General features: G+C 41.6%; 3 protein-coding genes across 4 annotated transcripts in view; 1 reads left to right on the top strand and 2 right to left on the bottom strand.

Moving 5' to 3' along the window:
• Positions 1–7706: 7706 nt before the first annotated feature.
• LOC111973857 (growth/differentiation factor 8) lies at positions 7707–12090 on the bottom strand. Its single transcript, XM_024001297.1, is given in 8 exon segments — positions 7707–9081; positions 9083–9199; positions 10825–10853; positions 10856–10870; positions 10873–10974; positions 10977–11132; positions 11135–11188; positions 11621–12090. Coding segments are annotated over 8 exon segments (1107 nt in total). The 5' UTR covers positions 11994–12090; the 3' UTR covers positions 7707–8820.
• A 1691-nt stretch (positions 12091–13781) lies between these two features.
• Positions 13782–15998, top strand: LOC139028783 (small membrane A-kinase anchor protein-like). The gene is made up of 2 exons (XM_070446910.1): positions 13782–14109; positions 15444–15998. The coding sequence occupies exon 2, from the start codon at positions 15642–15644 to the stop codon at positions 15909–15911; it is 270 nt and encodes an 89-aa protein (XP_070303011.1). The 5' UTR covers positions 13782–14109; positions 15444–15641; the 3' UTR covers positions 15912–15998.
• Positions 15999–24786: 8788 nt separating this feature from the next.
• The window catches only part of hibch (3-hydroxyisobutyryl-CoA hydrolase), a 52178-nt gene continuing 50501 nt past the window's right edge, over positions 24787–26463 (bottom strand). For both annotated transcript variants that reach the window (XM_024001274.2, XM_024001284.2), the window contains exon 14: positions 24787–26379. In XM_024001274.2, coding sequence (XP_023857042.1) covers positions 26264–26379 — 116 coding nt within the window. In that variant the 3' untranslated portion in view covers positions 24787–26263. The remainder of the gene's footprint in view (positions 26380–26463) is intronic.

The following is a 26463-nucleotide window of genomic DNA, read 5'->3' as shown; positions in this document are numbered from 1 at the left end:
GTAACGCCTGTCGTCGGAAGGAGTGGACCAAAGCGCAGCGTGAAAAGTGTTCATGATTATATTTATTATCAAAAAACACTCGAACAAAGTAACAAAACGAAAGCGACCAGTTCTGTCAGGTAACAGAGACTAAACAGAAAATAACTACCCACAAAAACCAGGTGGGGAAAAGGCTGCCTAAGTATGATTCCCAATCAGAGAAAACGATAGACAGCTGCCTCTGATTGGGAACCACACTCGGCCAAAAACAAAGAAATAGAAAACATAGAAATAAAGAAACTAGAATGCCCACCCTAGTCACACCCTGGCCTAACCAAAATAGAGAATAAAAGCCTCTCTATGGCCAGGGCGTGACAGTACTTGGGAGTACTTAAGTAAAAATACTTTTAAAGTACTACTTAAGTTGTTCCTTGGGGTATGTGTACTTTACTTTTTTATATTTTTGACAACTTTTACTTTTACTTCACTACAGTCCTAAAGAAAGTAATGTACTTTTTCCTGAAACCCAAAAGTGTTACATTTCAATGTTTTTTATATATTTTTATTTAACTAGGTCAGTTAAGAACAAATTCCTATTTACGACGGCCTACCCCGGCCAAACACGGACGACGCTGGGACAATTGTGCGCCACCCTATGGGACTCCCAATCATGGCCGGTTCTGATACAGCCTGGAATCGAACCAGGGTCTGTAGTGACGCCTCTAGCACTGAGATGCAATGCCTTAGACCGCTGCGCCACTCGGGAGCCCCAAATGCTTAGCAGGATAGAAAAATGGTCCAATTCATACACATATCAAGAGAACATCCCTGGTCTGTTGCCTGTGATCAGGCAACTCAAAAAACACAAATGCTTCGTTTGTAAATWGTGTCTGAGTGTTAGAGTGTGACCCTGGTTATCCGTAAATTAAAAAAAATAGAAAATCGTGGCGTCTGGTTTGCTTAATATAAGGAATGTGAAATGATTCAGACTTTTACTCAAGTAGTATTTTACTGGGTGACTTTTCACTTTTACTGGAGTCATTTTCTATTAAGTTATCTTTACTTTTACTCAAGTATGACAATTGAGTACTTTTTCCACCACTGCGACAGAGCAAAGCGTTTTTGGAGATTCTATAGAAGGGCGCTGTTTTGGAGGTTTATCACCTAAGCACGCCTACCTGATGATTACATTTATAATCCTAAAAACGTATAGAAGAGGTATTCAATAAGTCCTCAAATATATCAATTTAATTAAGTAAAAATGCCATGGTTATTAGGTATAATAATTGTATAAAGCATGAATAGTGCCACTTTACAATAGGACCCACAAGGTTTCTTAAGTAAGTAATGCATTACAGGCGCTAGGGGGGGGGGGGGGGGGGGGGGGGGGGGGGGTCTAGTAAGCTAACATATGTAATTGTTTTAAGATGGTCATCCCATGGATCAATGAGCTATTTGATTTAGAATTTTAGCTGTAGAACTTTTTGAGGATCTGAGGTCCCATGCCAAATCTTTTCAGCCTTGTTGAGTGTCAGCGTGGTGGACGTGTTGTTGCCTACCCTCACCATCTGGGGGGCGGCCCATCAGGAAGTCCAGGATCCAGTTACAGGGGGTGGTGCTCAGTCCCAGGGTCCTTAGCTTAGTGAATGAACAGCATTCTCGAATAGGTGTTCCTTTTGTCCAGGTGGGAAAGGGCAGTGTGGAGTGCAYTAGAGWTTGCGTCATCTGTGGATCTGTTGGGGCGGTATGCTAATTGGAGTGGGTCCAGGGTMTCTGGGATGGCGGTTTGATGTGAGCCATGACCAGCCTTTCAAAGCTACAGTTGTGAGTGCTACAGGGCGTTAGTCATTTAGGCAGGTACTCTTGGACACAGAGACTATGGTGGTCTGCTTGAAACATGTAGGTATTACAGACTCGGTCAGGGAGAGGTTGAAGATGTCAGTGAAGACACTTGCCAGCTGGTCAGCGCATGCTCAGAGTGGGCGTCCTGGTAATCCGTCTAGCCCTGCGGCCTTGTGAATGTTAACCTGTTTTAAGGTCTTACATCGGCTACGGAGAGCGCGATCACACAGTTATCCGGAACATGCATGGTTCAGTGTTGCTTGCCTCGAAGCTGCGGTGTAAAGTACTTCAGTAAAAATACTTTAAAGTACTACTTAAGTCGTTTTTGGGGTATCTGTACTTTAGTTTACTATTTATATTTTAGATAATGTTTACTTTTACTCCACTACATTCCTCAAAAAAATACTGTACTTTTTACTCCATACATTTTCCCTGACACCCAAAAGTACTTTTTTCAATTTGAATGCTTAGCAGGGCAGGAAAATTGACCAATTCACACACTTATCAAAAGTGTTGGAGTGTGCCCCTTTTTTCTTGTAAAAAAACAAGAAAATCGTGCCATCTGGTTTGCTTAATATAAGGAATTTTAAATGATTTTTACTTTTGGTACTTAAGTATATTTTAGCAAATACATTTACTCTCAATACTTAAGTATATTTAAAACCAAATACTTATAGACTTTTACTCAAATGGGATTTTACTGGGTGACTCACTTTTACATTTTTCATTTGCTATGAAGAGTCTTTGTTTTTACTCAAGTATGGCAATTGGATACTTTTTACACTGCTGCCTCGAAGCGAGTATAGAAGGCATTTAGCTTGTCTGGGAGGCTCGCGTCACTGGGCAGCTCACGTCTGGGTTTCCCTTTGTATATCCGTAATAGTTTGCAAGCCCTGCCAATCCATCAGAGCCGGTGTAATTGGATTCGATCTTAGTCCTGTATTGATGCTTTGCCTGTTTGATGGAGGGCGTAGCGGGATTTCTTATAAGCAGCAGCTCTAGCCTTTAGCCTGTAATCCATGGCTTCTGGTTGGGATATGTACGTACGGTCACTGCAGGATGACGTCTTCGATGCACTTTTTAATGAATTCCCGGAACATATTCCAGTCTGTGCTAGCGAAACAGTCCTGTAGCTTAGCATCCGCTTCATCGGACCACTTCCGTATTGACCGTCAATGGTACTTCCGTTTGAGTTTTTGCTTGTAAGCAGGGATCAGGAGGATATAATTATTTGCCAAATGAAGAGCGAGCTTTGTACATGTCTCTGTGTGTGGAGTAAAGGTGATCTAGAGTTTTTATCCCTCTAGTTGCACATGTGACATGCTAGTAGATATTAGGTAAAACGGTTTCAGTTTTCCTGCATTAAAGTCCCCGGCCACTGGGAGCACCGCCTCTGGAACCAACATTGGTTTGTGGTGATAAATAGACAGCTCCGAAGAATCTAGATGAAAAATCTCTTGATAAATAGTGTGGTCTACAGCTTATCATGAGGTACTCTAACTCAGGCTAGCAAAATCTCAAGACTTCCTTAATAATAGAGATGTGCACCAGCTGTTGTTGACAAAGATACACACATCCCCCCCCTGATCTTACCGGAGGCTGCGGTTCTGTCTTGCCGATGAATGTAAAACCAAGTAAACTTAATATTATCCATGTCCTTGTTCAGCCACGCTATTACAGTTTTTAATGTCCTGTTGACAGGATAGTCTCGAACAGAGCTCATCTAGTTAATTCTCCAGTGATTGACACGTTCGACAGTAGAATGGAGAGTAGAGGCAGATTTTCCACTCAGATTATCATTTTTTTTGTTATTATGTTACGTAGAATTACGCACGGGGCCGTCAATAGACTCTTAGGGAATAAACAATAATAAGCCGTAAAGTAAAGGGAGAAAAGTTACAAGTTTAGTATAGGGCCCGCAAAATGAGGCTATGTTTTGCGATTAGGTATTAGATCAACATTGAACTAGATTTWTTTTTTTWACCTTTATTTAACCAGGTAAACCCATTGAGGTTTACCTCTTTTGCGAGGGCGACCTGGCAAGAATGCAAAACAGGGAAATAGCAGCGTATCCATAAAATATTACAGAAAAATACAAAATTCACACAAAAGACAAAGTGTCACAAGTTACAGACACAATTGAAGATTAGCAACAACTGCAGTGATCACAAACAGTGTTGTCAATCCGAGTTTTTACAAAACAGAGAAGGACATTAACTCCCCTGACTTTAAAACCTTTTGAAGCATGTCCAGGATGAAGGGGCATTATGCGACTGTGAACGAAGACTGTATTGAAGACTGTTCTTTACTGTATCTGGTCAGTAAAGAACAGAGATACAAAGGGAGTTGTCCCATCAATGCTTTGTACACAAAAGTGTACCAGTGCTTTAACCTCCTGGTGGAGAGAGGTCCAATGCACCATGGCATACAAATCACAGTGATGGGTCAGTGATCTAGCATTTATAATGAATCTTAAAGCACCATGATACATTGTGTCCAGAGTTTTCAAGTTACTTGCGGAGACCTGCATATAAACATATATCACCATAATCCAGCGCTGATAAAAAAGTGCTTTGAACAAGATCTTTTCTGACTAACATTGAAAAGCAAGATTTGTTCCTGTAATAGAAACCCAATTTCAACTTCAAATTCTTGGTCAAGTTATCAATGTGCTGTTTAAAATTCAGCTTTTCATCTAACCAAATCCCAAGATACTTATAGGAGGTGACCCTGTCAATTTGCTGGCCTTTTATAGTTAAAAGCTGCACGTGACTCCATCTGTTTACTTTCAGGGCAGAGAAAACCATAAACTTTGTTTTCCTTGCATTAAGCACAAGTTTCAATTGGAAAAGCTGCTTCTGAATAACATCAAAAACCAACTGTAAGTCCTGAAAAGCCTTCTCAATATTAGATGCACAAGAATAAATAATTGTGTCATCAGCATACAGATGGAGATTTGCAGAATCAACAATCTTCCCAATATCATTTATATAGAGTGTAAAAAGGATCGGACCTAAAATTGAGCCCTGGGGAACTCCTTTTGTAAGCCTTTGAAACTCAGATTTCATACCCTCCTGAGCTACACACTGTGTTCTGTCAGAAAGGTAGTTTTGAAACCAATCCAATGCATCAACACTTAAACCAACCTTTTTTAGTCTATACAACAGCAGGGCATGGTCAACATTGTCGAAGGCCTTCGATAAGTCAATAAAAAGTGAAACAGGGATTTTTCTCATCCTGAGTATCTAGAATATCACCTACAACCTTACTTACAGCGGTAACTGTACTATGCTTGGCTCTAAAACTGAGATAACGCTGAGTTATTATAAAGAAAGTATTTCAACTGTGAGTTCACCAGGTTTTCCAAAACTTTTGCCAGTGCAGACAGTTTAGATATGGGACGATAGTTATCCAACTGGGACGGATCTTCACCTTTATGTAAAGACATGACATAGGCTGTTTTCCCGACTTTTGGAATGGTATTACTCGCCAATGAAAGATTTAATATATGAGTGAGAGGGGCAGCAATGATCTCTGCACCAATTTCTTTTTAAATAAGGGTTTAATTAATCCGGGCCAGCCGCTTTCTTAATATCAATAGATTTGAGTTCCTTTACAAATTCTGAAAGCTCAATCTCGGTAGAATGAAATAGATGAACCTGCTGGAAAATATGTGATGTTGACATAAAGAATACTCAATGCTTTGTAACATAATTACTAATGTATTTGTGCTAACTACTGCATTCATTAGTGTTCATGAATCTGTTAGTCTATATTGTAAAGTGTTACATCAGGTATTACATTGAACTACAGATGTCATTTTTCAACATTCGTAAACATTTAGGAAAATTGCCATATGTAATGTCGACATTTTATTCATAACGTTCAATGTGGTGTTATTTGTGTGAATGTCATTTTATTACATGTTTTAATTGAATTGATCACATCTACCTCTGAGAATGATTTGGATGTGGCATGATTTCTTAAATATTCTACCTTCCTACTACTATTTGTGGTCTTTTCTAGAACTTCCTTCCATTGCTATGTAGCCTATATGCACACTATTACAGTATAGGGCCCATGTAATGTGTAGAACTTGCTTCTTTAGAGCTTTCCTTCCTGAAAATGCACCTGTTACGTGTCCGTTGCAGTGGGCAAGGGAAAGCTTTTGAAAAACAGYTTGACTCTCAAGGAAAGCTGTTCTSTGAATCCACTGCACCCTTCTGTTAGAGTCCCACCTGACTGTCGTGGCAGGCCTCCAACTCACAGCAGGAAAGGAAGTCACTCTGGGCCATTGCTCAGTTCGCCCTCTGCTGGGCGGAAGTGAAGCCTCCATGAAGCCATCAGTCCAATAAGTCATGCTGACAGAATGCAAGAGTTCACATCCTCTCATTAGACCGCAATGCCTTCTGACCACAAACTCAAGAACACACAAACTCACACACCTCCTGTTGCTTATCCATCAATAGAAGACATCTGTTGAAAGAATAAGGGTGGATAAACTCAAGTGAATGAGACATCCAGTGGGGTCTGAAATGATTGACACGCTTGATAGAATTAACGAACATTTCTGTATAAAATAAATTATTCAAATACTGAGCTATATTTTATGCTAAACATTGGAGAAATTATATTTTATTCTAATACAATTGTTCAGAAAAATAGTAAAAATATCAAGTAATAATTCTTCTTCAAAATGATTGACACCGTTTTCAATACCTCACCTTGCGAGAATATCGGCACACAGCCTTTTTCTCAAATGTTTTATGAGATTGGAGAACACGTTGGGAGGGATCTTAGACCATTCCTCCAAACAGAATACTTCCAGATCCTTGATATCCTTTGTCTTCGCTTCTGGACTTCCCCCTTCAATTCAAACCACGTTTTCAATGTGTTTCAAATCCAGAGACTGAGATGGCCATCACAAAATGTTGATTTTGTGGTCAATTAAGCATTTATTTGTGGATTTTGGTGTGTGCTTGTGGTTATTGTGCTGGAAGATCCACCTGAGACCAAGTTTCTAGTATAAAATTGTACTAGTATAAAATATTTTTGGGGAGCCTACAATATAGCTCAATCTTTTAACTACTTATTTTATATGGTAATTTTTGCTCATCTTTATCAAGGCTGTCAATAATTTCGGATCCCACTGTACGTTATCCAGACTACTCGGGTTATTTTATGTTGTTTTGATGATGAAACGAAATGGTAACACCAGGTGTGGCTGGGTCTGTGTGATCGGTCAGCTGAAAGGCACCATGTTGTTCCAATCATTTGAAAGGGTATGGTAAGAGCCATGCTGTTCCTTAGCCTGGYCACACTCATTGGGACCATGGATGGGATGGTTTTGGGGCTTGTGCTCTTTGACTAAATTGTCTGTGTAGTGGATGAGAAACTGGCCGGTAGCATGTTGGCCAGAGCGTATCGGTGATGTCTCCATCCATGAGATCTAAAGCCAATTGTCACTCATGGAATGACAGACCTGTCTCTTGTTCTGATGGCTAAGACAGTTGGCTATAAGTTGTCCTGTGCAGAACATTGTAAGTTCGAGCCCTATTTGGGGCAGAGAATAATGAACTATGTTGCCGTCTATAATGTACCATGTTTATTGTATGTGAATTGGAAGCGTATGGATAAATTAGTCTTCATGTATTTATCACGAGAACCTTCATCTTATGATTAGATTTACTTGACTGAGGCTTGTGACCAAATGCACATGAACAGGAATGTTATAAATGACCTCTATATGATTCCACATGTCACTTGTGTCAGTCAGAACACATTGCTGAAAGACACCATTGTTTAGAATGCATTCACACCCCTAGTATTCCTTGTGCATTGAAACACCATTACCAAGCTATTGTATGAAATAACTGAACTTAACATATAAGCAAGCACCTTTATTTGTTTAACAGGTATACAGTCGCTATTGTAAAGTTTTCTTGCTAGTTTGGGGTCTTATACATTTACTAACAGTGGTTTAGAAAGGCAACTGCTAATGGAAACAATGGCATATACAATACAAATTAGCAAACGTATCAAAATCAGTTTTTACAACTTTTGTAGCAACCAATTCTTTCTATTGGTTTGCCATAGTGCAAACTGTGTTATTTGTAAGACAGAGTTTAAACGTGGTTTTAACATTCAAAATATATTTCTCTGTCTTAAACACATCTCAATGTGTCGACTGCATTCATTGTGCTTCCGGTTCAAGTCCTCCTGTCCAGTATTGTTGATTTACAATAAGAATAATTCAAGTGAGTAGGGCAGTACAGGCAGTTGAATGGTGGTAAAGCTATGATTAAAAGTTGAATAAGAATGCACTGTTGCTGTGTGTGTACATGGTGTTTATGGCATTATGCATGAAGGCCAGTTCAGACTGAGTCCTCAGCTATAGTTTTCCAAGCCCTTTCAAAAGTCCTTGAGGATTCCCGGTTTCACTCTCAAACATTGCTTATATGATTATCACACCGATAGTTAAGCATACGCTGTAAAAACTTGGGGTGGGGGGGGTTKATCTATGTGTGTCAGACCTGGGTTTAAAAATGATTCGTTTTATTTCCAATACATAAGCTGCACATGATTGAGCTTGCCTGGTTCAATGGAACCAATGGATTATTCCCCAAAGTGCAAACCCCACCCTTCTCCATTAAACGTTAAAGTATTTGAAGAAAAAAAACAAATACTATTTGAACCTAGGTCTGGTGTGTGTCCATGTCAAGTCCAACAGGCATTGTGTTCCTACATCCTTGTGACTTTAGGCCATTGTGGCGCGAACATGTGATTGGAGGAGAGAAGAAAATGAAAATGAAAAAAACTAACGAGACATGTCCGTGGTTGAAACCTGCTCAGCGAATGGACAGGCMTTTCTTTAGCCGCTATTGTGGCTCTATTGCACTGTGTTCTGCAGAAAGCACTGGTAGTGATGGATGGATCTGTCCCAAAGTCCAGGGTGGAGACCCTGGCTAAGCCCCTCCCCTTCCCCAGCAGAACTCTCGCTCACGAGCAGCCGCAGCGGTCCACCACCATGGAGGGGATCTTGCCYTAGATMATCTGCTCTTTGCGGTTGAAGTAGAGCATGTTGATGGGGGACATCTTGGTGGGGGTGCAGCAGGGCCCGGCGGTGCCCCGGGGGTTAGCCTTGTTCACCAGGTGGGTGTGGGGGTACTTCTGCAGGTGCATGTACTCGCACTCACCAGAGCAGTAGTTGGCCTTGTAGCGCTTGGGGGCAATAATCCAGTCCCAGCCAAAGTCTTCAAAAAGTCACAGTGAGGGGTACCGCAGCAGCGGGACTCGGGGAGTTCTCATCACAGTCCGGGCCCGAATCTCTCCTGGAGCGCTTCGGGCCCTCCGAAATCTTCACCTCCATGAAGGGTTGCTGTGAGGGCACAATACAGAAACATGACATTGGAAACTTATTGGGTTGTTACTCCAATCTAATATTGCTGATCCTTTACATCAAGGTTTAACTTGGTGTTGTGATACTTTGTGCCACTGAAATGATTGCGTTTTTAAACCACTATTAAATGCTTGGTTTGGAAAAAAGTATTCTAATTGCACCGAGAGAGAGAGAGAGAGAAGAGAGAGAGAGAGAGAGAGAGAGAGAGAGGAGGAGAGAAGAGAGAGAGAGAGAGAGGAGAGAGAGAGAGGAGAGAGAGAGAGAGAGAGGAGAGAGGAAGAGAGGGAGAGAGAGAGAGAGAGAGAGAGAGAGAGAGAGAGAGAGAGAGAGAGAGAGAGAGAGGAGAGGAGAGGAGAGAGAGAGAGAGAGAGAAGAGAGAGAGAGAGAGAGAGAGGAGAGGAGAAGTGTGTGTTGTGGTGTGTGTTGTGTGTGTGTGTTGTGTGTGTGTGTGTGTGTGTGTGTGTGTGTGTGTTGTGTGTGTGTGTGTTGTGTGTGGGTGTGTGTGTGTGTGTGTGTGTGTGGTGTGTTATACATGTGTGCATGTCCCGTGTGGCTCAGTTGGTAGAGCATGGCGCTTGCAACGCCAGGGTTGTGGGTTCATTCCCCACGGGGGGACCAGGATGAATATGTATGAACTTTCCAATTTGTAAGTCGCTCTGGATAAGAGCGTCTGCTAAATGACTTAAACTTAAACATGTGTTTAACTATACTTGTGGGGTCCAGAAGTCCCACAAGAATAGTAAATAAACAAATATTTGACCAACTGGGGACATTTTGTTGGTTCCACAAGGTCAAATGCTATTTGTAGGGGGTTTAGGGTTAACATTAGAATTAGTGTTAGGGTTAGAATTAGGTTGGGGCTAGGGTTAGTTTAAGGGTTAGGAGGCTGGTAGGTTTAGGGTTATGCTTAAGGTTTGGTTTTCAGGTTAAGGTCAGGGTTAGGCTTAGGTTAGGGTTAGGTTTAAGGTTAGGGAAATAGGATTTTTAATGGACTGAATTGTGTCCCACACGGTTAGTTGTAGAAGACTGTGTGTGTGTGTGTGTGTGTGTGTGTGTGTGTGTGTGTGTGTGTGTGTGTGTGTGTGTGTGTGTGTGTGTGTGTGTGTGTGTGTGTGTGTGTGTGGTGTGTGTGTGTAACAGAGGCTGTAGGCAATTACTCTGATTAGCACAGTCACACAGAAGACTTCTGGAAGTTCTGGCCATGTGACCAATGTGAATTTTTCTGTATCAGGTGATAGGACATGAGATTATTGGTGGCAAGGGCAAATATTTGTCACAGATGAACTCCTTAAATTAGGTATGTGTGTTTATATTAAAGCTTCTAAGATATTTTTAATATGAACACATGAGAGCAAATCCACAGAGTGCCAAAACCTCTGATCAGCAGGTATCGATAAACAACTGGTATTTGAAGATCCGGTTCTAAATTAGTCTGTTTCACAATTTGACACAAACATGAATTTGCCCTCTTTCAATGGTGTTAAATGTTGATATCGCATTATTATGCATTAATAAATTGGTTATGGATTACTTCCATAGATCCACGAGGATAAACTACAAACATATTTGTAAATTGCTTCGATGGGAGATAAATCTAAACTCACCAATCCTTCTCCGGCTTCAGTTGAGGTAAGGCCAGATCATTTCCTTTGCGTCCAACGCATTAATCTCGATCCCCCAATTCGTGTCCGGTTGCCGCAGCACACACGACAACACTTGTTTCACGTCGATACTCTGCCAAGAGCTGACTCTGCATTCACGTCGATCTTTAGAGACCGGATCTGTATGTTCCTGCCCCCGTCCGTGACAGGGATCAGGCGGGAGATTTGCAGGAACACGGTGGTGACTTCGTCAGCTGGCTGAAGGTGCACCCATAGCTGTGCCCGAACTATGCGGTTCGCCTGAATCTTGCATTGAAGGAGAAAAAGCAACACTTGGGTTTCCCATCGATTTGGACGATGGATTCGGCTGAAGGAGAGAAGTTAGAATTGAATTATAATATGCAAATGTCTGATCTTATTTTCTCAATTAAACTACATTTCTAAATAAATTAAATGAAACTCAGCAATGTGTCATCTCCAGGGTATCCTCCAATATAGCCTATATAGTTTTAGAACCGCCGCACTCAACACCAGAGCCACTAGCACAGATGGAATCGGCTCGTACGTAAAGTTATATATTTGTTTCAAGTCAACTGAAAGGACAGATAAACGAATCATTATAATTCCTACGAAGTGTCAACCTATTTCCAACATAGTGGTACAAGTAGTAATACGGGATCAGACATGAAGGTGCGCTCTGTGCCCCATGCGTAAAAAACGGCTGAGCTCTGGTGCTTTTCAAAGTTATTATATTGAGACATATTAGTGTTGCATTGAATAATAGCATATAAACTTTAACGTTCAGTGGCCATTGTCATGATTGTTTCTGTGGTGGCATGTTCATCATCTTCTTCCATAACTCCATCCTTATTGTCATCTCCAAGAACATCATACTGGTCAAGAAGCTTCTGCAAAGGTGGTGCCTTAGGCAAGAGCTGCTTGACAACGTCTCGGCTAATATTGGGCGCGTGCTTGAGTCGCAGTTTGCTAAGAATTTGTGACTTGATGGCGTGTAATCTCATGTTTTTGATCTGCTGTCGGACCTCGCATGTTGAGCACTGCTCACCGTCATCCGTGGCCGGGGATTGGTGGTGCGCCGTTTGATCACCAAGACCCAATGGACCGAAAGCAACCATAAAACTCAGATAAATTAGAACCTGCATCAGATGCATTATCTAAGGTGCGGAGTTTGCTATAAAAAAAATAAATCCCAAAGTGAATATGTATTTGCGTGAAGGCGGACTACAGAGTTGCCTGTGTTTAAAAGCAGGCTCTACACTGATAGGTGGCATACTTTAATTCGTCAGCCCTTTTTATACTGCAACTTTGGCCTCTCTTTTGTGTCGTCAAAATCGATGATTGGTTGGGCTGGCAACAATGAATTCAACGGACAGACATGAACTGTATTTTTCTGTCAAACCTTAAAAGAGGTATGGCATAGTTTTGATACAACTACACTATCAATCAAAGTCAAGACGGTTCTGCAAATGGTCAAATAAAATGACGGATGCGGTTATATTGATTAATTGCATTAAATCCGCAGCCTGTCACCATAGGAACGCCACTGAGAAAAAGCGTTTATTCCGCTCTTCTCATCAACGTGTTATGACTTCCCTTCATTACGATCAGTTAGTTATATGACCAGTTTGCCTAACTCTCTAAATCTGTTTCTCTCGAAAATGTAAMGTCTATTAATTTACAAATATGACCGGAACCACTCTTTAGCCTACATTGATATAGGCTACATGGAGTAGACCTACTTCTTTCTAAACTTGTTTCCAAATGCTAKATTATTTTATCAATAGGCTATAGGATAGATACTATTGCATTGAACATTTATGGCGAAATGGGCTCRTCTGTAGGCCTACGATAGTGTATTAAACTATAGGCTACTGGATATTGTTGTAGTGAGGTGTTTGCGCTTACTATTACGAGAACTTTTTAGTCCAGACATTTAGTGCCATCGTGCGGTTTATCAACAACAGTTGCAAAATTCCGCACAAGTTATGAGATATTACTTTCCTTCACAAATAAACAGTAAAATATGGATTCTAATTTAGATCAATGCAACCGACATTTAGAAGATGTGTATGGCTCACAAGAGTCAATCAAATTGCCCACGTTATGCACATTTTACGCAGCAATATGAATGGCATGGCACTATGTTAGGTCAATGAATGGTTTAATTATAGCCTATTATCGTTATCGAATTTGAGACTGGAACCCTTATGTGAAAGAAAATATACCATACTGTATTTACAAAAACATAAACGAATTTAACTAATGTACATTATACCGTTTTACGCACYCTCGTCCAATGAGTTTTACAGTTTTACGAATTCGTCATATATATATATTTTTAAATGACACCAATTGGTTTTGAACATATTCGATAATTCATAACTGAAAATCTGAAAGTGCGACTGCAGTGGCTATTGGGAAAGCTCGCTAATATACCTCGTGCCATAATGATCCAGACCTCTCGGCAGACGCATTAGTAGCCTTAGAAAACTTTGATACAAGGAAGCTAAACGTGGGTACACTTCCATCAAAGGCAAGAGACAGGAATATAATCTATAGATAGATAGCATTATAGAAACAACCGACTATATTCCTTACTTTAAACATTTCAATAGTCACTGAGGAGTGACGCATGGAGCCACCATGCGCCACAAGAGGGTGATGTTCTACAAGTAACAGTAGCCTGTGTGAACGCGCACAATTTATCTCCACAACCCSTTCTGCAGTTTACTAACTGCTGTTAAATACATATAAAAAAAAWATGTCCTAKAACTGCCTTCAGAACGTTGAGTCAAACAGGCAACACTTTCAACGATGATTTATGTAAAATCTCCAGTAGAARYATGGCAAGAAGAAGGTATAGTCCTRCATGTCCGACTATTCCAGGATTTGAGAGTTTAATTAAATCGATGTTTGTATTTAGTGSGWTTACTGCACAATGTMGTATGGTGGAACATTGAATGCCCAGTTTGGTAACTTCGTGGACATTTCGTGCTGAGAGAGATACCTGACCAATGTGTTCGCTGCCTTCCAAGTTTCATGTTCAAACCTTGGACGCATATTCGGCGGTTTGAGAAGGAGACGGAGTAGACTCAGTCCGAGAGGCGGCACGTTTGGTGATTTCGGTTCACAAKTCGTGTGGATGTATGAGACTTCTTTATTGAAACGTGTCGTTCAAGAGAAAACMATGTGTTTTCCTACTGGATGAATTTGATATTCATGGACGGAAACACATCCASTCCTACTTTTCCAAGAGTCTTCTTGAAGGTAGGCTACCTATCCAACGCTTCAGCAATATTCTATGTACCTATTTTTCTGGTAACTGTGTATGAAATGGACTAGACGCTACCTCTAAACATATMGTATATTGAACAGAAATACGCTCATGTAGGAATTCTCAGAAGCCTATTTCCAACGCTTGACAACCATTTCGCCCTTCCTCCACCCGGGCTAGTATTTCTCCTGGACCTTTTATGTTCACATTTGAATAGTGACATTCTTCCATATATGCCTTTATTAATTCAACAAAGGTGGGTTATAGTTAAAGGTGGGTGGGGGGGTTTCAAGGGTCGCTTCCCATGATATCAGGGCTAGAGTGACATGCTTGAGATATATGTAACKGACAATATCCTATTTTCCCACAATGTGAAATGATGTGTATATGTKACAAAAATCTGGTTGACGTTTGATGGCTCAGCACTGTAGTTATATCTAACAGTAGCCTCTGTCAAAAAGCARAAGCTACAATGGCATCATTTTGCAGCTTCAGTAACAAGCTCCTATGTGAGAGATGAACAGGATGATATAATAGTGTGCTGCTCTGTCTAGTATAAATAATCACACGCCCGCCGCTGTGAGTCTGGATCAGGCAGGGACTGAGGCAACACACACCAGGACAGATGGAGACTACACCAAATAACATCAGTGCTTTGTGCTGTTCAACCTAGAGTCACATGGTCTATTTAAAAGACTGAGGATACAAACAACAAGGTCATGGGTAATACATACAAATGATGTTCAAAATAACTACTGTAAGCCCAAATAGCAGCTGTCATAGACTCACCTTTTCCCCAAAGGTCACTACAACTGCTTAGTCTAGGCTTTGTGTGCTAGTAGATACAGGTGACTGCCATGGAAACACTTAAGTCAATTAGGGATACAAAGTGCATTGAAAGCAAGTGCTGCCACAKAGGTGTGGTTCCTGAGTTAATTAAGACATTCACATCCCATAATGCTTAGGGTCATGTATACCAATTCTAGGCAGGCCATTATTTTGGCTACRYTGGRTATSCCCCCATAGGATGACAATGRCCCCATCCACAGGGCACGAGTGGTCACTGAATGGTTTGATGAGCATAAAATCTATGTTAGCCAAGGTGCATTAAAGCCACCACGAGTCGGAGCAACTTTATGTTAGTGTTTTCCTTTATTTTGGCAGTTACRTGTAGCTACTGCTGCWGTGTGGTAACAGGGGTAATGATGCTAAGTCARGGTCTAAATAGTAGGCCTCTCAATTCTTTCCTCTGCCATTTGGTCATTTTAGGCAGATTCTGATGGAAAATAAATCACTGAAATCCTTTCCCTCTTCTCTCTCCCTACAGCACAGGGGAAGATATAAGTAGGGCAGCATAAGAGCATGGCTGACTGTCTGGACTATTTCAGCGCAGCTCAGTTCAGACAAGAATCGGCTTCCTAGCCGTCGCTTCTTAACCAGGGGCCAAGCCCCCCTCCGACACATTCCTCCTTCACCACCTTCTCTCTCCCCTCCTCTCTGAGATCAATGCTCCATTATTTATATAATGGGATGCGTCAAATCCAAGAAGAGCGATCCGATCCAGTACGCCAACTCGGMGAAGACGGACGGCAATCCTGGGAAGTGGCYGGGCGAGAACGCGCTGRTGGTKCACTATGAGACGGGGTCCGCGGACYACTCTGCCCGGGTGGACCCCATTCTGCTGGAGTATGCACAGAGGCTGTCGGAGGAGATAGTGGCCCGGGCCGTGCAGCAGTGGTTGGAGGTGGACAGCCGCTACATTGACATCCCCTACATTGAGTGTGATGTGCCATGAGGGGGAGAGGGGGGGGCGGCATCGGCCAACTGGAGAGGCATTGCCAGAGAGTGCTATTTCTGTTATGTGATTCACCTTGAACCTCTGGGGYAAAAAGGACTACTGGATGCCCAACAGACAGACAYYKKAGACAGACATCACTCTCATTCAGGTTGAAACAKTACACTACGAAGATCTACTAGCTGATGCAAGATGTTGATGCCATTCTATGGTCCAAKGCCATTTTTCTGTTTARTTCATACTTGGACAAAGACCTTGGTTAATCCTCTCATTTTCAATCCAGACCATGTGCTTGTCTCCATCGTTAGCTAGATGATGAGAGTTCCGAGCTGGTGTGTGTGATATCTTTGTGTTGGGAGCGGATAAAGCAGAAGAGTATCATTGAATCCTGCTTTGAAAATGACCGGTTCTGCCTTTCGGTGAATATCTATCGTTTCCGCTTGACGCATGCCATCCTGCGGCCAAATAGCAGGTCCGATGTAGGAAGTTATTCATTAGCARCTCAAATGGCCAATGTTTTTCACTTGAGATTTTTTGCTGGAGTCAGCAGGTACATGCCTCCCTCTCCATCTGTCTGCCCAGACAGAAGCTCCCAGTTCAGGGTTCTTGGATAATGGCATCCCAGYGGGCCTGTGGTCGACCAACAAAGGAGAGCTCATTATTCATCCTGCCCACCTACCCATTAAGCATGTCCGACGACGAGCTGCAGCAACCTAGGACCTGACAACGGTCACTTTGACGAAATGATGCTCTACGAACATGGCCGTGGGAAGATGTTTTGGGTTGGYGGTGCTGATGAGTATTTTTCTCCACTCATACAGGAGTAATAAAGGCAAAGTTCAAAGTTCTCGATTTATCAGGGGGTGCTGCAGCACCCTCAGCACCCCTACTTCCTGCGGCTATGTTTAGGAATGTTTTACAGAGGTTCAGCATCCTCCCATTCTATGAATTTGAATGCCATTGACAATAGGACATCCCTGAGGGCTGGCTAAGTCCCCCATGCCTTGAGGAAATCAGGACACTAGGATGGATTGACACACTTTTACTGGGACTTGGCTTTTGTACACAAAACGAGTTCTGGGTTCACAAATACATTTTGCTTTTGCCAAAATGTCTTGGGCCAAGCACCCTGGTTTTAAACATACTGTATTCTACATAATGAGGAACTACTGCCATCCGCCCCATAGAATTTACAGCACAAATATGCAACTCTCAAAGGCCATGGTGTTTTTATTGAGAGCAAATGGCTTCTTAAAATAGTATGATGCTATTTTAACAGGCCATAGACACACATACGCATAATGGAGAGTTGAGTTGTTTGGAAAAGGAGAACAACTGTGAAAGTCCTTAATGAATGGTAATACAAGCACAAAACATTTTATAGGCTTTCTTATGGCGTTTATAAGATAGGTCATATCAGTGGGTTTTAGTCAGTCATGGCAGGTCAGTTCCTACCATACCACAACTGATGTTCAAGAAGCTGGCGGATTAGTCAAGGCTGGGCAACAMGTACATTTCACAGAGCATTAAATCAGGGTGCTTTTGTGTATACACCACAAAGAACAAGTAGACATTATTTCACTGGAAAAGGAGGTTTGACGTGTGTATCTCAAGTAGGATTCGGCTGCTAAGCCATTAGGTATGCTCAGTAAAGYAAATGGTAGTGGTGTGCTTCAAATGCTACACCCGAAAATCCGTTACAGTTAAAAGCAACAAATGTATAACGACATTTGCACTAATCTGGTTTGAAAGATGAATCTCTTGAACCCATTCAATTATGTAAACAAATTGAAAAGCTTAGCGGTGACAATTTTCTTTCCCATACTGTATTCCTAAATCTAAGAACTGGACGGTGGAGAGTTTAGACCTGGGGTGTCAAARTCATTCCATGGAGGGCCGAGTGTCTGCTGGTTMTAGTTTTTTRCCCTTTCAGTTAAGACCCAGACAACCAGGTGACGGGAGTTCTTTACTAATTAGTGAAATMAATTCATCAATCAAGTACAAGGGAGGAGCGAAAACCTGCAGGGAATGAGTTTGACACGTGGCTTAGAAACAGAACACTGTTATCACTGCTTCAGCTAATGTTTTACACAATTTACAGGTAACGCTGCAAAAAACATCATGAATTTAAAAAAAAATCCATCAAGCTTGATTTTCACTCGGATGAATTGGTTGATACAAGTTATGTTCTACTATGCAGGAGACAGCTAGCAYTGCATGCCATATATCAAGCCCTCATCATCGTAATAAAACTGTGATAGCCTTCTATGGTAGAGGCGTTATCTCTGCCTTTGAAGCTATGTCGAACACAGATTTCAAATGCTTTGTACAATACGGTCAATGTTGCAGTTCACAATGCTTACAGCTTGAAAGAAACACAAGGTATACCAACGCATGTACAAACTAGTTGGACCTGGATTCCTTCCTTCTAAATATTTCAATATCGGGAACAGTAACATCTTGTAACATCAGTCTTCCAGTCAAGCCTTTAGTTTGACTGGGGAAAAAAGTATGTTGGGAGATCCTAATGCTTCTTTTTCCCCAGCYTCTAAGGTCTCATCTATATTTATATCATATACATTTAACCTGCAGCARTGTACAGGTCTGTAAATAAATCAATGACAAATGTGACGACAATAAAGCTGAAATCTATGCCTTCTACCATTATTAAAGTGACTTCATCTCTTTTTTGAGAAAGGGCATTGGCGAAGGGGGGGGTCATTTCTGGGTAACAATTTAAGRACCTTACTGTAATAGATTTCCATAAAAATGACATTTCTCAAGCACCATGCATCCCACTGTTGGCTTGCCTCTGAAGCTAAGCAAAGTCTGTCCTTGGATGGGAGACCAGATGCTGCTGGAAATGGCGTAGGAGGGCCAGTAGGAGGTACTCTTTCCTCTGGTGTAAGGAGATCCCAATGCCCCAGGGCAGTGATAGGGGACATTGCCCTGTGTAGGGTGCCGTCTTTTGGATGAGAGTTATCGTAAGAGTAGGTGTGTTAACCCCGGTGTCCTTGCTYAATTTCCAATCTGGCCCTCATACCATCATCGCCWACTAATCATCCCCAGCTTCCTATTGGCTCATTCTTTCCCAATCATCCCCCGTGTAACAATTCTCCAGGTCGTTGCTGTAAATGAGCATGTGMTCAGTCAACTTACCTGATAAAATAAAAGCGAGAATGTTACTAGGACTGTCTGGGAGTGGTCTGAGTGGGGAGGGGAAACTGATAACTAGCTGTTATGGGCAGAGAGGTTTGGACCAATTTATTAACCAATTTACCGCATGGTGATGTCACCATGGAAAGCCGAAACTCCCACCCATGCAAATCTGCTGATTTAGAAGGTCCTGTGTAGATTATATTTTCAACTAGCAACTATCAGGAAATAACACTGATGAAAAAAGAATCACACTTTTACAACATTAGCTTCATTAGCTGTTGTACAATATGATATAAAACACAGGAAAACCTCATTTTGATTGCACTGTGCCTTTAATATATTATACAGTGCCTTCAGAAAGTATTCACCACACCCCTTGACTTTTTCAACATTTTTGTGTTACAGCTTGAATTTAAAATTGATTAAATTGAGATTTTGTGTTACTGGCCTACACACAGTACCCCATAATATCAAAGTGGAATCATGTTTAGCTAAATTAACGAAAATGTCTTGTCAATAAGTATTCAACCCCTTTGTTATGGCAAACCTAAATACGTTTAGGAGTAAAAATGTGCTGAACAAGTTCCATAATAAGTTGCGTATACTCACTGTGTGCAATAATAGTGTTTAACATGATTTTTGAATGACTACCTCATCTCTGTACCCCACACATACAGATAATTGTAAGGTCTCTCAGTCGAGCAGTGAATTTCAAACACAGATTCAACCACAAAGACCAGGGAGGTTTAAAAAAAAAAAAAAAACTGACTTTAAATATCCCTTTGAGCAAGTTATTAATTACACTTTGGATGGTGTATCAATACACCCAGTCACTACAAAGATCCAGACGTCCTTAATTGAGTTGCCGGAGAGGAAGAAAACCACTCAGGGATTTCACCATGAGGCCAATGGTGACTGATACACCCAGTCACTACAAAGATACAGACGTCCTTAATTCAGTTSCCGGAGAGGAAGGAAACCACTCAGGGATTTCACAATGAGGCCAATGGTGACTTTAAAACAGTTAGAGTTTAATGGCTGTGATAGGAAAAAACTGAGGAAGGATCAACAACACTATAGTTACTGCACAATACAAACCTAATTGACAGAGTGAAAAGAAGGAAGCGTGTACAGAATACAAATATTCCATAACATGCATCATGTTTGCAACAAGGCACTATAGTAAAACTGCAAAAAATGTGGCAAAGCAATTAACTTTTTTGTCCTGAATACAAAGTGTTATGTTTGGGGCAAATCCAATACAACACATTACTGAGTACCACTCTCCATATATTCAAGCATAGTGGTAGCTGCATCATGTTATGGTTATGCTTGTAATCAATAAGGACTGGGGAGGTTTTCAGGATAAAACAGAAACGGAATGGATCTAAGCACAGGCAAAATCCTAGAGGAAAACCTGGTTCAGTCTGTGTTCCGCCAGACAGTGGGAGATGAATTCACCTTTCAGCAGGACAATAACCTAAAACCTGGAGTTGCTTACCAAGAAGACAGTTAATGAGGGGCTAAGTTACAGTTTTGACTTAAATCTGCTTAAAAATATATGGCAAGACTTGAAAATTTGACAGAGTTAGAATTTTTTTGAAAATAATGGGCAAATATTGTACAATACATGTGTGCAAAGCTCTTAGAGACTTACCCAGAAAGACTCACAGCTGTAATCGCCGCCAATGCTAATTCTAACATGTATTGACTCAGGGTTGAGAATACTTATGCAAATTAGATATTTCTGTATTTCATTTTCCCAAAAAAATCTAAAATGTCTAAACACAATTTCACTGTCATTATGGGGTATTATGTGTAGATGGGTGAGAGAAACAATTATATTTAATCCAATCAATTCATCCCGACTACTTCCGAAATGGTCGGGAAGTTCTGATCACAATCAGTTATTTTAATCGTCTACACCTTTTTAAAGATGTGGGCACAATCAGAATGTGGACAAGATCAGGACACAGGATGCCAGCTAGCACCCTGTATAAATGGGGCCATTGATCCTGAGCATCAGGATATATCCAATAATGATCCTAACCCTTACCCTAGTCTCGTTTTATCAGATCTCTACACTGAGGAGGCAGTGGGAGGAGCTATAGGAGGATGGGCTCATTCCATTACAAATGAGCTCGTCCTCTTTTAGCTTCTCCCACCAGCCTACTCTGCAACACTGTATTCGCATTTGAGAATGGCTTGACACACTTAGGACGGCTGGAATCAAGGCTACCTTTACACCAACTTCAATTTCCATATAGCTATTGGCTAACCTTAACCTTTGGATCTGCTGTCTGAATATCCACTACTTACGGTTTAAACTGAGATTTCATCATGTGGTCAACCCTTGCCTATCCAGATCCAACAGCTCCCTCTGTACCTGTATTATGTCCCTGTAACATTTATTTAATCATTAGATTAGCTGATAGACGGTCAGGTCCAGGAGATGTCTAAATTACTTAATGGAATTAATGGATCACGCCAACTAGCTTTGATATTGTGGCTCAGAAGCTTTAGGACAGGGTTCGTCAACTAGGTTTGGCCTCGGGACAAATTTTTCCTGAGCTAATAGTCGGCAAGCCAGAACATAATTAACATATAATATTAGCACAATTAATAGGCTTACACTACCAATTGAAAAGAACAACATTAACACGTTGGATTAGTACATAATTAATTCAGTGACAATAACAATAATTTAGATCTGATTAAGCTCATAAAATCACCAATGTCTCTATTAAATTATTATTTTTAGTCCATTTCTCTGTGCGTTGATTGGTGGGGAAAAACAGGTCTACTGTACATAGCCTAATGTAGTCCACTACTTTTTTTTATGTCAACATTTTTAACCTCATTGAGCATTCTGCGCTGGACAGCCACTCTAGCAACAGTGCTGAACTTTATCCATTTACTATTTGTTTTACCATGGACTGATGAACATCAAGGCTTTTAGAGATACRTTTGTAACCCTTTCCAGCTTTATGCAAGTCAACAATTCTTAATATTAGGTATTCTGAGATCACATCAGGCAATGCTTCTTGTGAATAGCAAACTCACATTTCGTGAGTGTTTTTTTATAGGGCAAGGCAGCTCTAACCAACATCTCCAATCTCGTCACAATGATTGTACTCCAGGTTAGCTGACTCCTGACCCCAATTAGCTTTTGGAGAAGTCACTAGCCTAGAGGTTCACAAACTTTTTCCAACCTACACTGTGAATGTTTAAATTATGTATTCAATATAGACAAGAAAAATACAATGTGTTATTAGTTTAAGCACACGGTCTATTGTTGTGACTTAAATGAAGACCAGATCAAATTTGATGACCAATTTACACATAAATCCAGGTAATTCCAAAGGGTTCACATACTTTTTCTTGCCACTGTATGTCTCTTATTTTCTTGGAAATAACTTCAAAGAAGAGCTACTGGCACTGATTCCCCTCGACGGACACACCACCAGGGACATCCTATTCACAAAGCTGGAAGAATTGTTTACGCAGCATGGCCTGTCATTTCGAAACAGTCAACTTTGTGTTCACTGATGGGGCTCCTGCTATGGTGGTCAGACACAGGGGCCTGGTCAGCAGGTTGAAGGAAATCGCCCCAAAAATGAATGGCTTGCATTGTCTCATCCATCAGAGTGTGCTGTGTGCCAGACTAAACGCTGAGCTAAAATATGTGATGGATAAAGTCATACGCATAATCAACTTTATCAGGGGGACATCAAGCACCTAACACTGTCTTTTCCACAAGCTTGTGACAGAATCAGAGGCCACCCATGATGATCAAATCAAACTTTATTTGCCACATGCGCCTAATACAAGTGGGGACTTTACCGTGAAATGCTTACTTACAAGCCCTTAACCAACAGTGCAGTTCAAGAAGAAGAAAATATTTACTAAGTAGACTAAAATAAAAAGTAATTATAAAAAGTAACACAATAAGAATAACGAGGCTATATACAGAGGGCATCGGTACCGAGTCAGTGTGCAGGGGTACAGGCTAGTTGAGGTAATCTGTACATGTAGGTGGGGGCGAAGTGACTATGCATCTCCTGCTTTACAACGACGTGCGCTGGCTGAGTAAAGGAAAATCTCTAGAACGATTCTGTGATCTGCATGACCAGGTTGTGGATTTTCTCAGAAAAAGCTAAATGAGGGCCGTGACCACCATCGTATTCTGGAAATTAAAGGAATCCCTCTCTAATGTTGCTTTTTTTGGCTGACATACTGTCACTTAAACGGGTTAAAATCTGCAATTACAAGGAAGAGGGACAACAGTCGTGGACATGGTGGAAAAACTTGAGGCCTTTACTAGGAAGCTCGAGTTCATCTGGAAGGCTACTGCACTTCATCACACTGAAGAAACGACAGGCAGAGGGACCAGGCCGCAGCATTTGAGGTGATGGAAGATTTCATCAAGCACCTGAGGGACAACTTCTCCACGAGATGAATTACAACAGCATGCCCAAGGATATCATTGCGTTTGTATGTATGTGTATCCTTTCACAGTTCGCCCAGGTGGAGAATTCTCCTCCCTTGCTAAGAAAACGATACCCTCGCTGGATGAGGCCGCAATCCAAACTGAGTTGATTGAATTCCAGACGTCGAGACAAATCGGATGCGCTCGGAGTGCCGAGTCCTTGTGTGTGTTTCGGGTAGCATGCTCAGAAGAAAACAGTAAGTAACTTAGTACTTAATAGTCATATAGGCTACTAACATTATTGTGATTATTATTATTGTTAGTGCTTATCCATGGCTATTTTAGGTCTCATGCTGACAGTATTTTCTAGGCCCACCCATTGGGGAGCCAGGCCCAGCCAATCAGAAAGTGTTTTCCCCCACAAACGTGCTTAATTACAGACAGAAATACTCCTCATCATCCAGCTCTCCCCCCTTTGATGATCCCACAGGTGAAGAAGCCGGATGTGGAGGTCCTGGGCTGGATTGGTTACAAGTGGTCGGTGGGTGAGGCCYGTTGGATGCATTGCCAAATTCTCTAAAACGATAKAATTCTCTGGAAACAGCTCCGGTGAACATTCCTGTTAATACTTTTTTGGGGTACTTTTTACACCTTTTTCGTGATATCCAAATTGGTAGTTACAGTCTTCTCCCATCGCTTCAACTCCCATACGGACTCGAGAGAGGCGAAGGTCGAGAGCCATGCGTTCTCCGAAAAAACGTATAGCTGGCGACCGAAGTCAGTGTGCATGCGCCCGGCCCGCCACAAGGAGTCACTAGAGCACGATGGGACAAGGACATCTTGGCCGGCCAAACCCTCCCCTAACCCGGATGACGCTGGGCCAATTGTGCGCCGCCTCATGGGTCTCCCGGTCGTGGCCGGCTGCGACACAGCCTGGGATCGAACACTGGTCTGTAGTGACGCCTCTAGCACCTCGATGCAGTGCCTTAGACCGCTGCGCCACTTGGGAGGCCCTTCCGTTGGACATTCCTGCAGTCAGCATGCCAATTGCATGTTCCCTCAAAACTTGAGACACCTGTGGCATTGTGTTGCATGACAAAAGCGCACATTTTAGAGTGGCCTTTTATTGTCCACGGCACAAGGTGCATCTGTGTAATGATCAGCTTCTTGATATGCCACACCTGTCAGGTAGATGGATTATCTTGACAAAGGACACAATGCTCACTGACATGGATGTAAACAAATTTGTACACAACATTTTAGAGAAATAAGCTTTTTGTGAACATGGAACATTTGTGATCTTTTATTTCAGCTCACGAAACATGGGACCAGCATTTTACGTTTATATTTTTGTTCAGTGTAGTTACATAGGCAGGCACAACGTAATTATGCTTTTATCAACGATGACTTAAAACAATTAAATCAAATGACAATTTTTACAATCAGGTTTTCATACACATCTTTATCAACATATTTCYTATACAAGAGATTTTTTACAGCTATTAGTTGGGAAATTGTATCCATTGAATTGGACACTGAAGAGCGCACAATGAATTGAGAACTTCTGGCCTTTGCCATARAGTAATGCAATGAAAAATGCAACGCCGAGTGATCACTCCAGCTACAMGACAAAGCTAAAAGGCATTAAGAATGACACCTGGCTGGTGACTTTTGAAGGGRAAATCCTAAACCATAAAAGCTTATCTCTGAAGCCAAGATAATTACTGAGCCTGTGTTCTCCAGGAGAGTGTTCATTGTTTACTTAGCAAACTTTGTGGTGGGTCTTTTAGCTACTGACCTAATTTCGCTCTGGGAGCCTGTAAGAGATCTTAACTGTGTGCTGAGGGTTTGAGWGCTGCAAATGGGATTTCATATAATCAATGATTTGAGCTGGGTAGAGAAACGCAAAAGGCCAGATTCAGTCGAAGACACTGCAGAAAAATGACTAAGCACTGCAAAATCCCCCCTTTCATAAAAWTCCAAATTAGGTAGAAATTAGTCTGTACATTTTAACATGGTGATTTCCCAGTCCAGGCTTCCAGCAATGTGTATTTGATTGAATCCCTAGGAAATGTATTGGAGAGACAGACTGACTGAAAGACAGTCATAAACAGGACATTATGACACTCAACAAGGGCCATAACAACCACCTGACAGTACTCTACCAAGTTATATGACACTTCAAACAGGACAGAACCTCTTCCTTACCCAGCTACTCACCGAAACAAACATTTGTTTCTTGGCACCAACTGTACCGAGGAATATTGGTCTTTGCAAATAATACTGCACATCAGCACAGCGGAGATACTGTACATATTGTCTGACTCAATGTCTATATAACTGGTCTGGTATCCATCCAACTTTAGCCTTTTAGCCTGATGCTAGCTTTTGAGAAATCATACTTGAAGAGTCCATTCAATTTGTTTAAACATGCATTGCAAAATGGGCGCAGCACTGGGGTGTGATCTTGCCAAAGTCCTGCTGTTGTGATAGGCCACAGTGACTGGCGTACCATGTCTGATGGCTGTGACCGACTACTCTAGAGTAGCTTCCTTTCTTTGTCTCCTCTCCAACTGTATGACCACTGATGGGTGAAAGTGGTGGCTTATTTCAACGATAAAGCTCTCAGTGAGAACATGGATTCTGATGAGTGGCCATGAAGGAAAGGATACAAGGGAAGGAAACAAATTTAGGCAACTAGGAAGCTTCCTATGAGAAGGCCTCACGAGCGGGAAGTGGTGTCCTTTGACCCCTTGTTCTGTCCTTACAGCTTGAGGTCACGGTCCCCCAGAGACGAGAAGCAGTCCTCCACACTCTGTTCGGAGACCTCCTTCAGTGTGGATGGACTCCACTTGGGGCTGTGGTCCTTGTCAACCAGCACTAGGCACACAAAGCAAAAAAAAAACGAATTGCATACTGACAGAAACGTCCTAATAACACAGAAATTCAAAAGGGACGTGGAGC

Source organism: Salvelinus sp. IW2-2015, linkage group LG2 (assembly GCF_002910315.2).
Source record: "Salvelinus sp. IW2-2015 linkage group LG2, ASM291031v2, whole genome shotgun sequence".
NCBI classification, from domain to species: Eukaryota; Metazoa; Chordata; class Actinopteri; order Salmoniformes; family Salmonidae; genus Salvelinus; species Salvelinus sp. IW2-2015.
The sequence above is the reverse complement of the archived record's forward strand: the minus strand, read 5'-3'. Positions and strand labels throughout refer to the sequence as shown.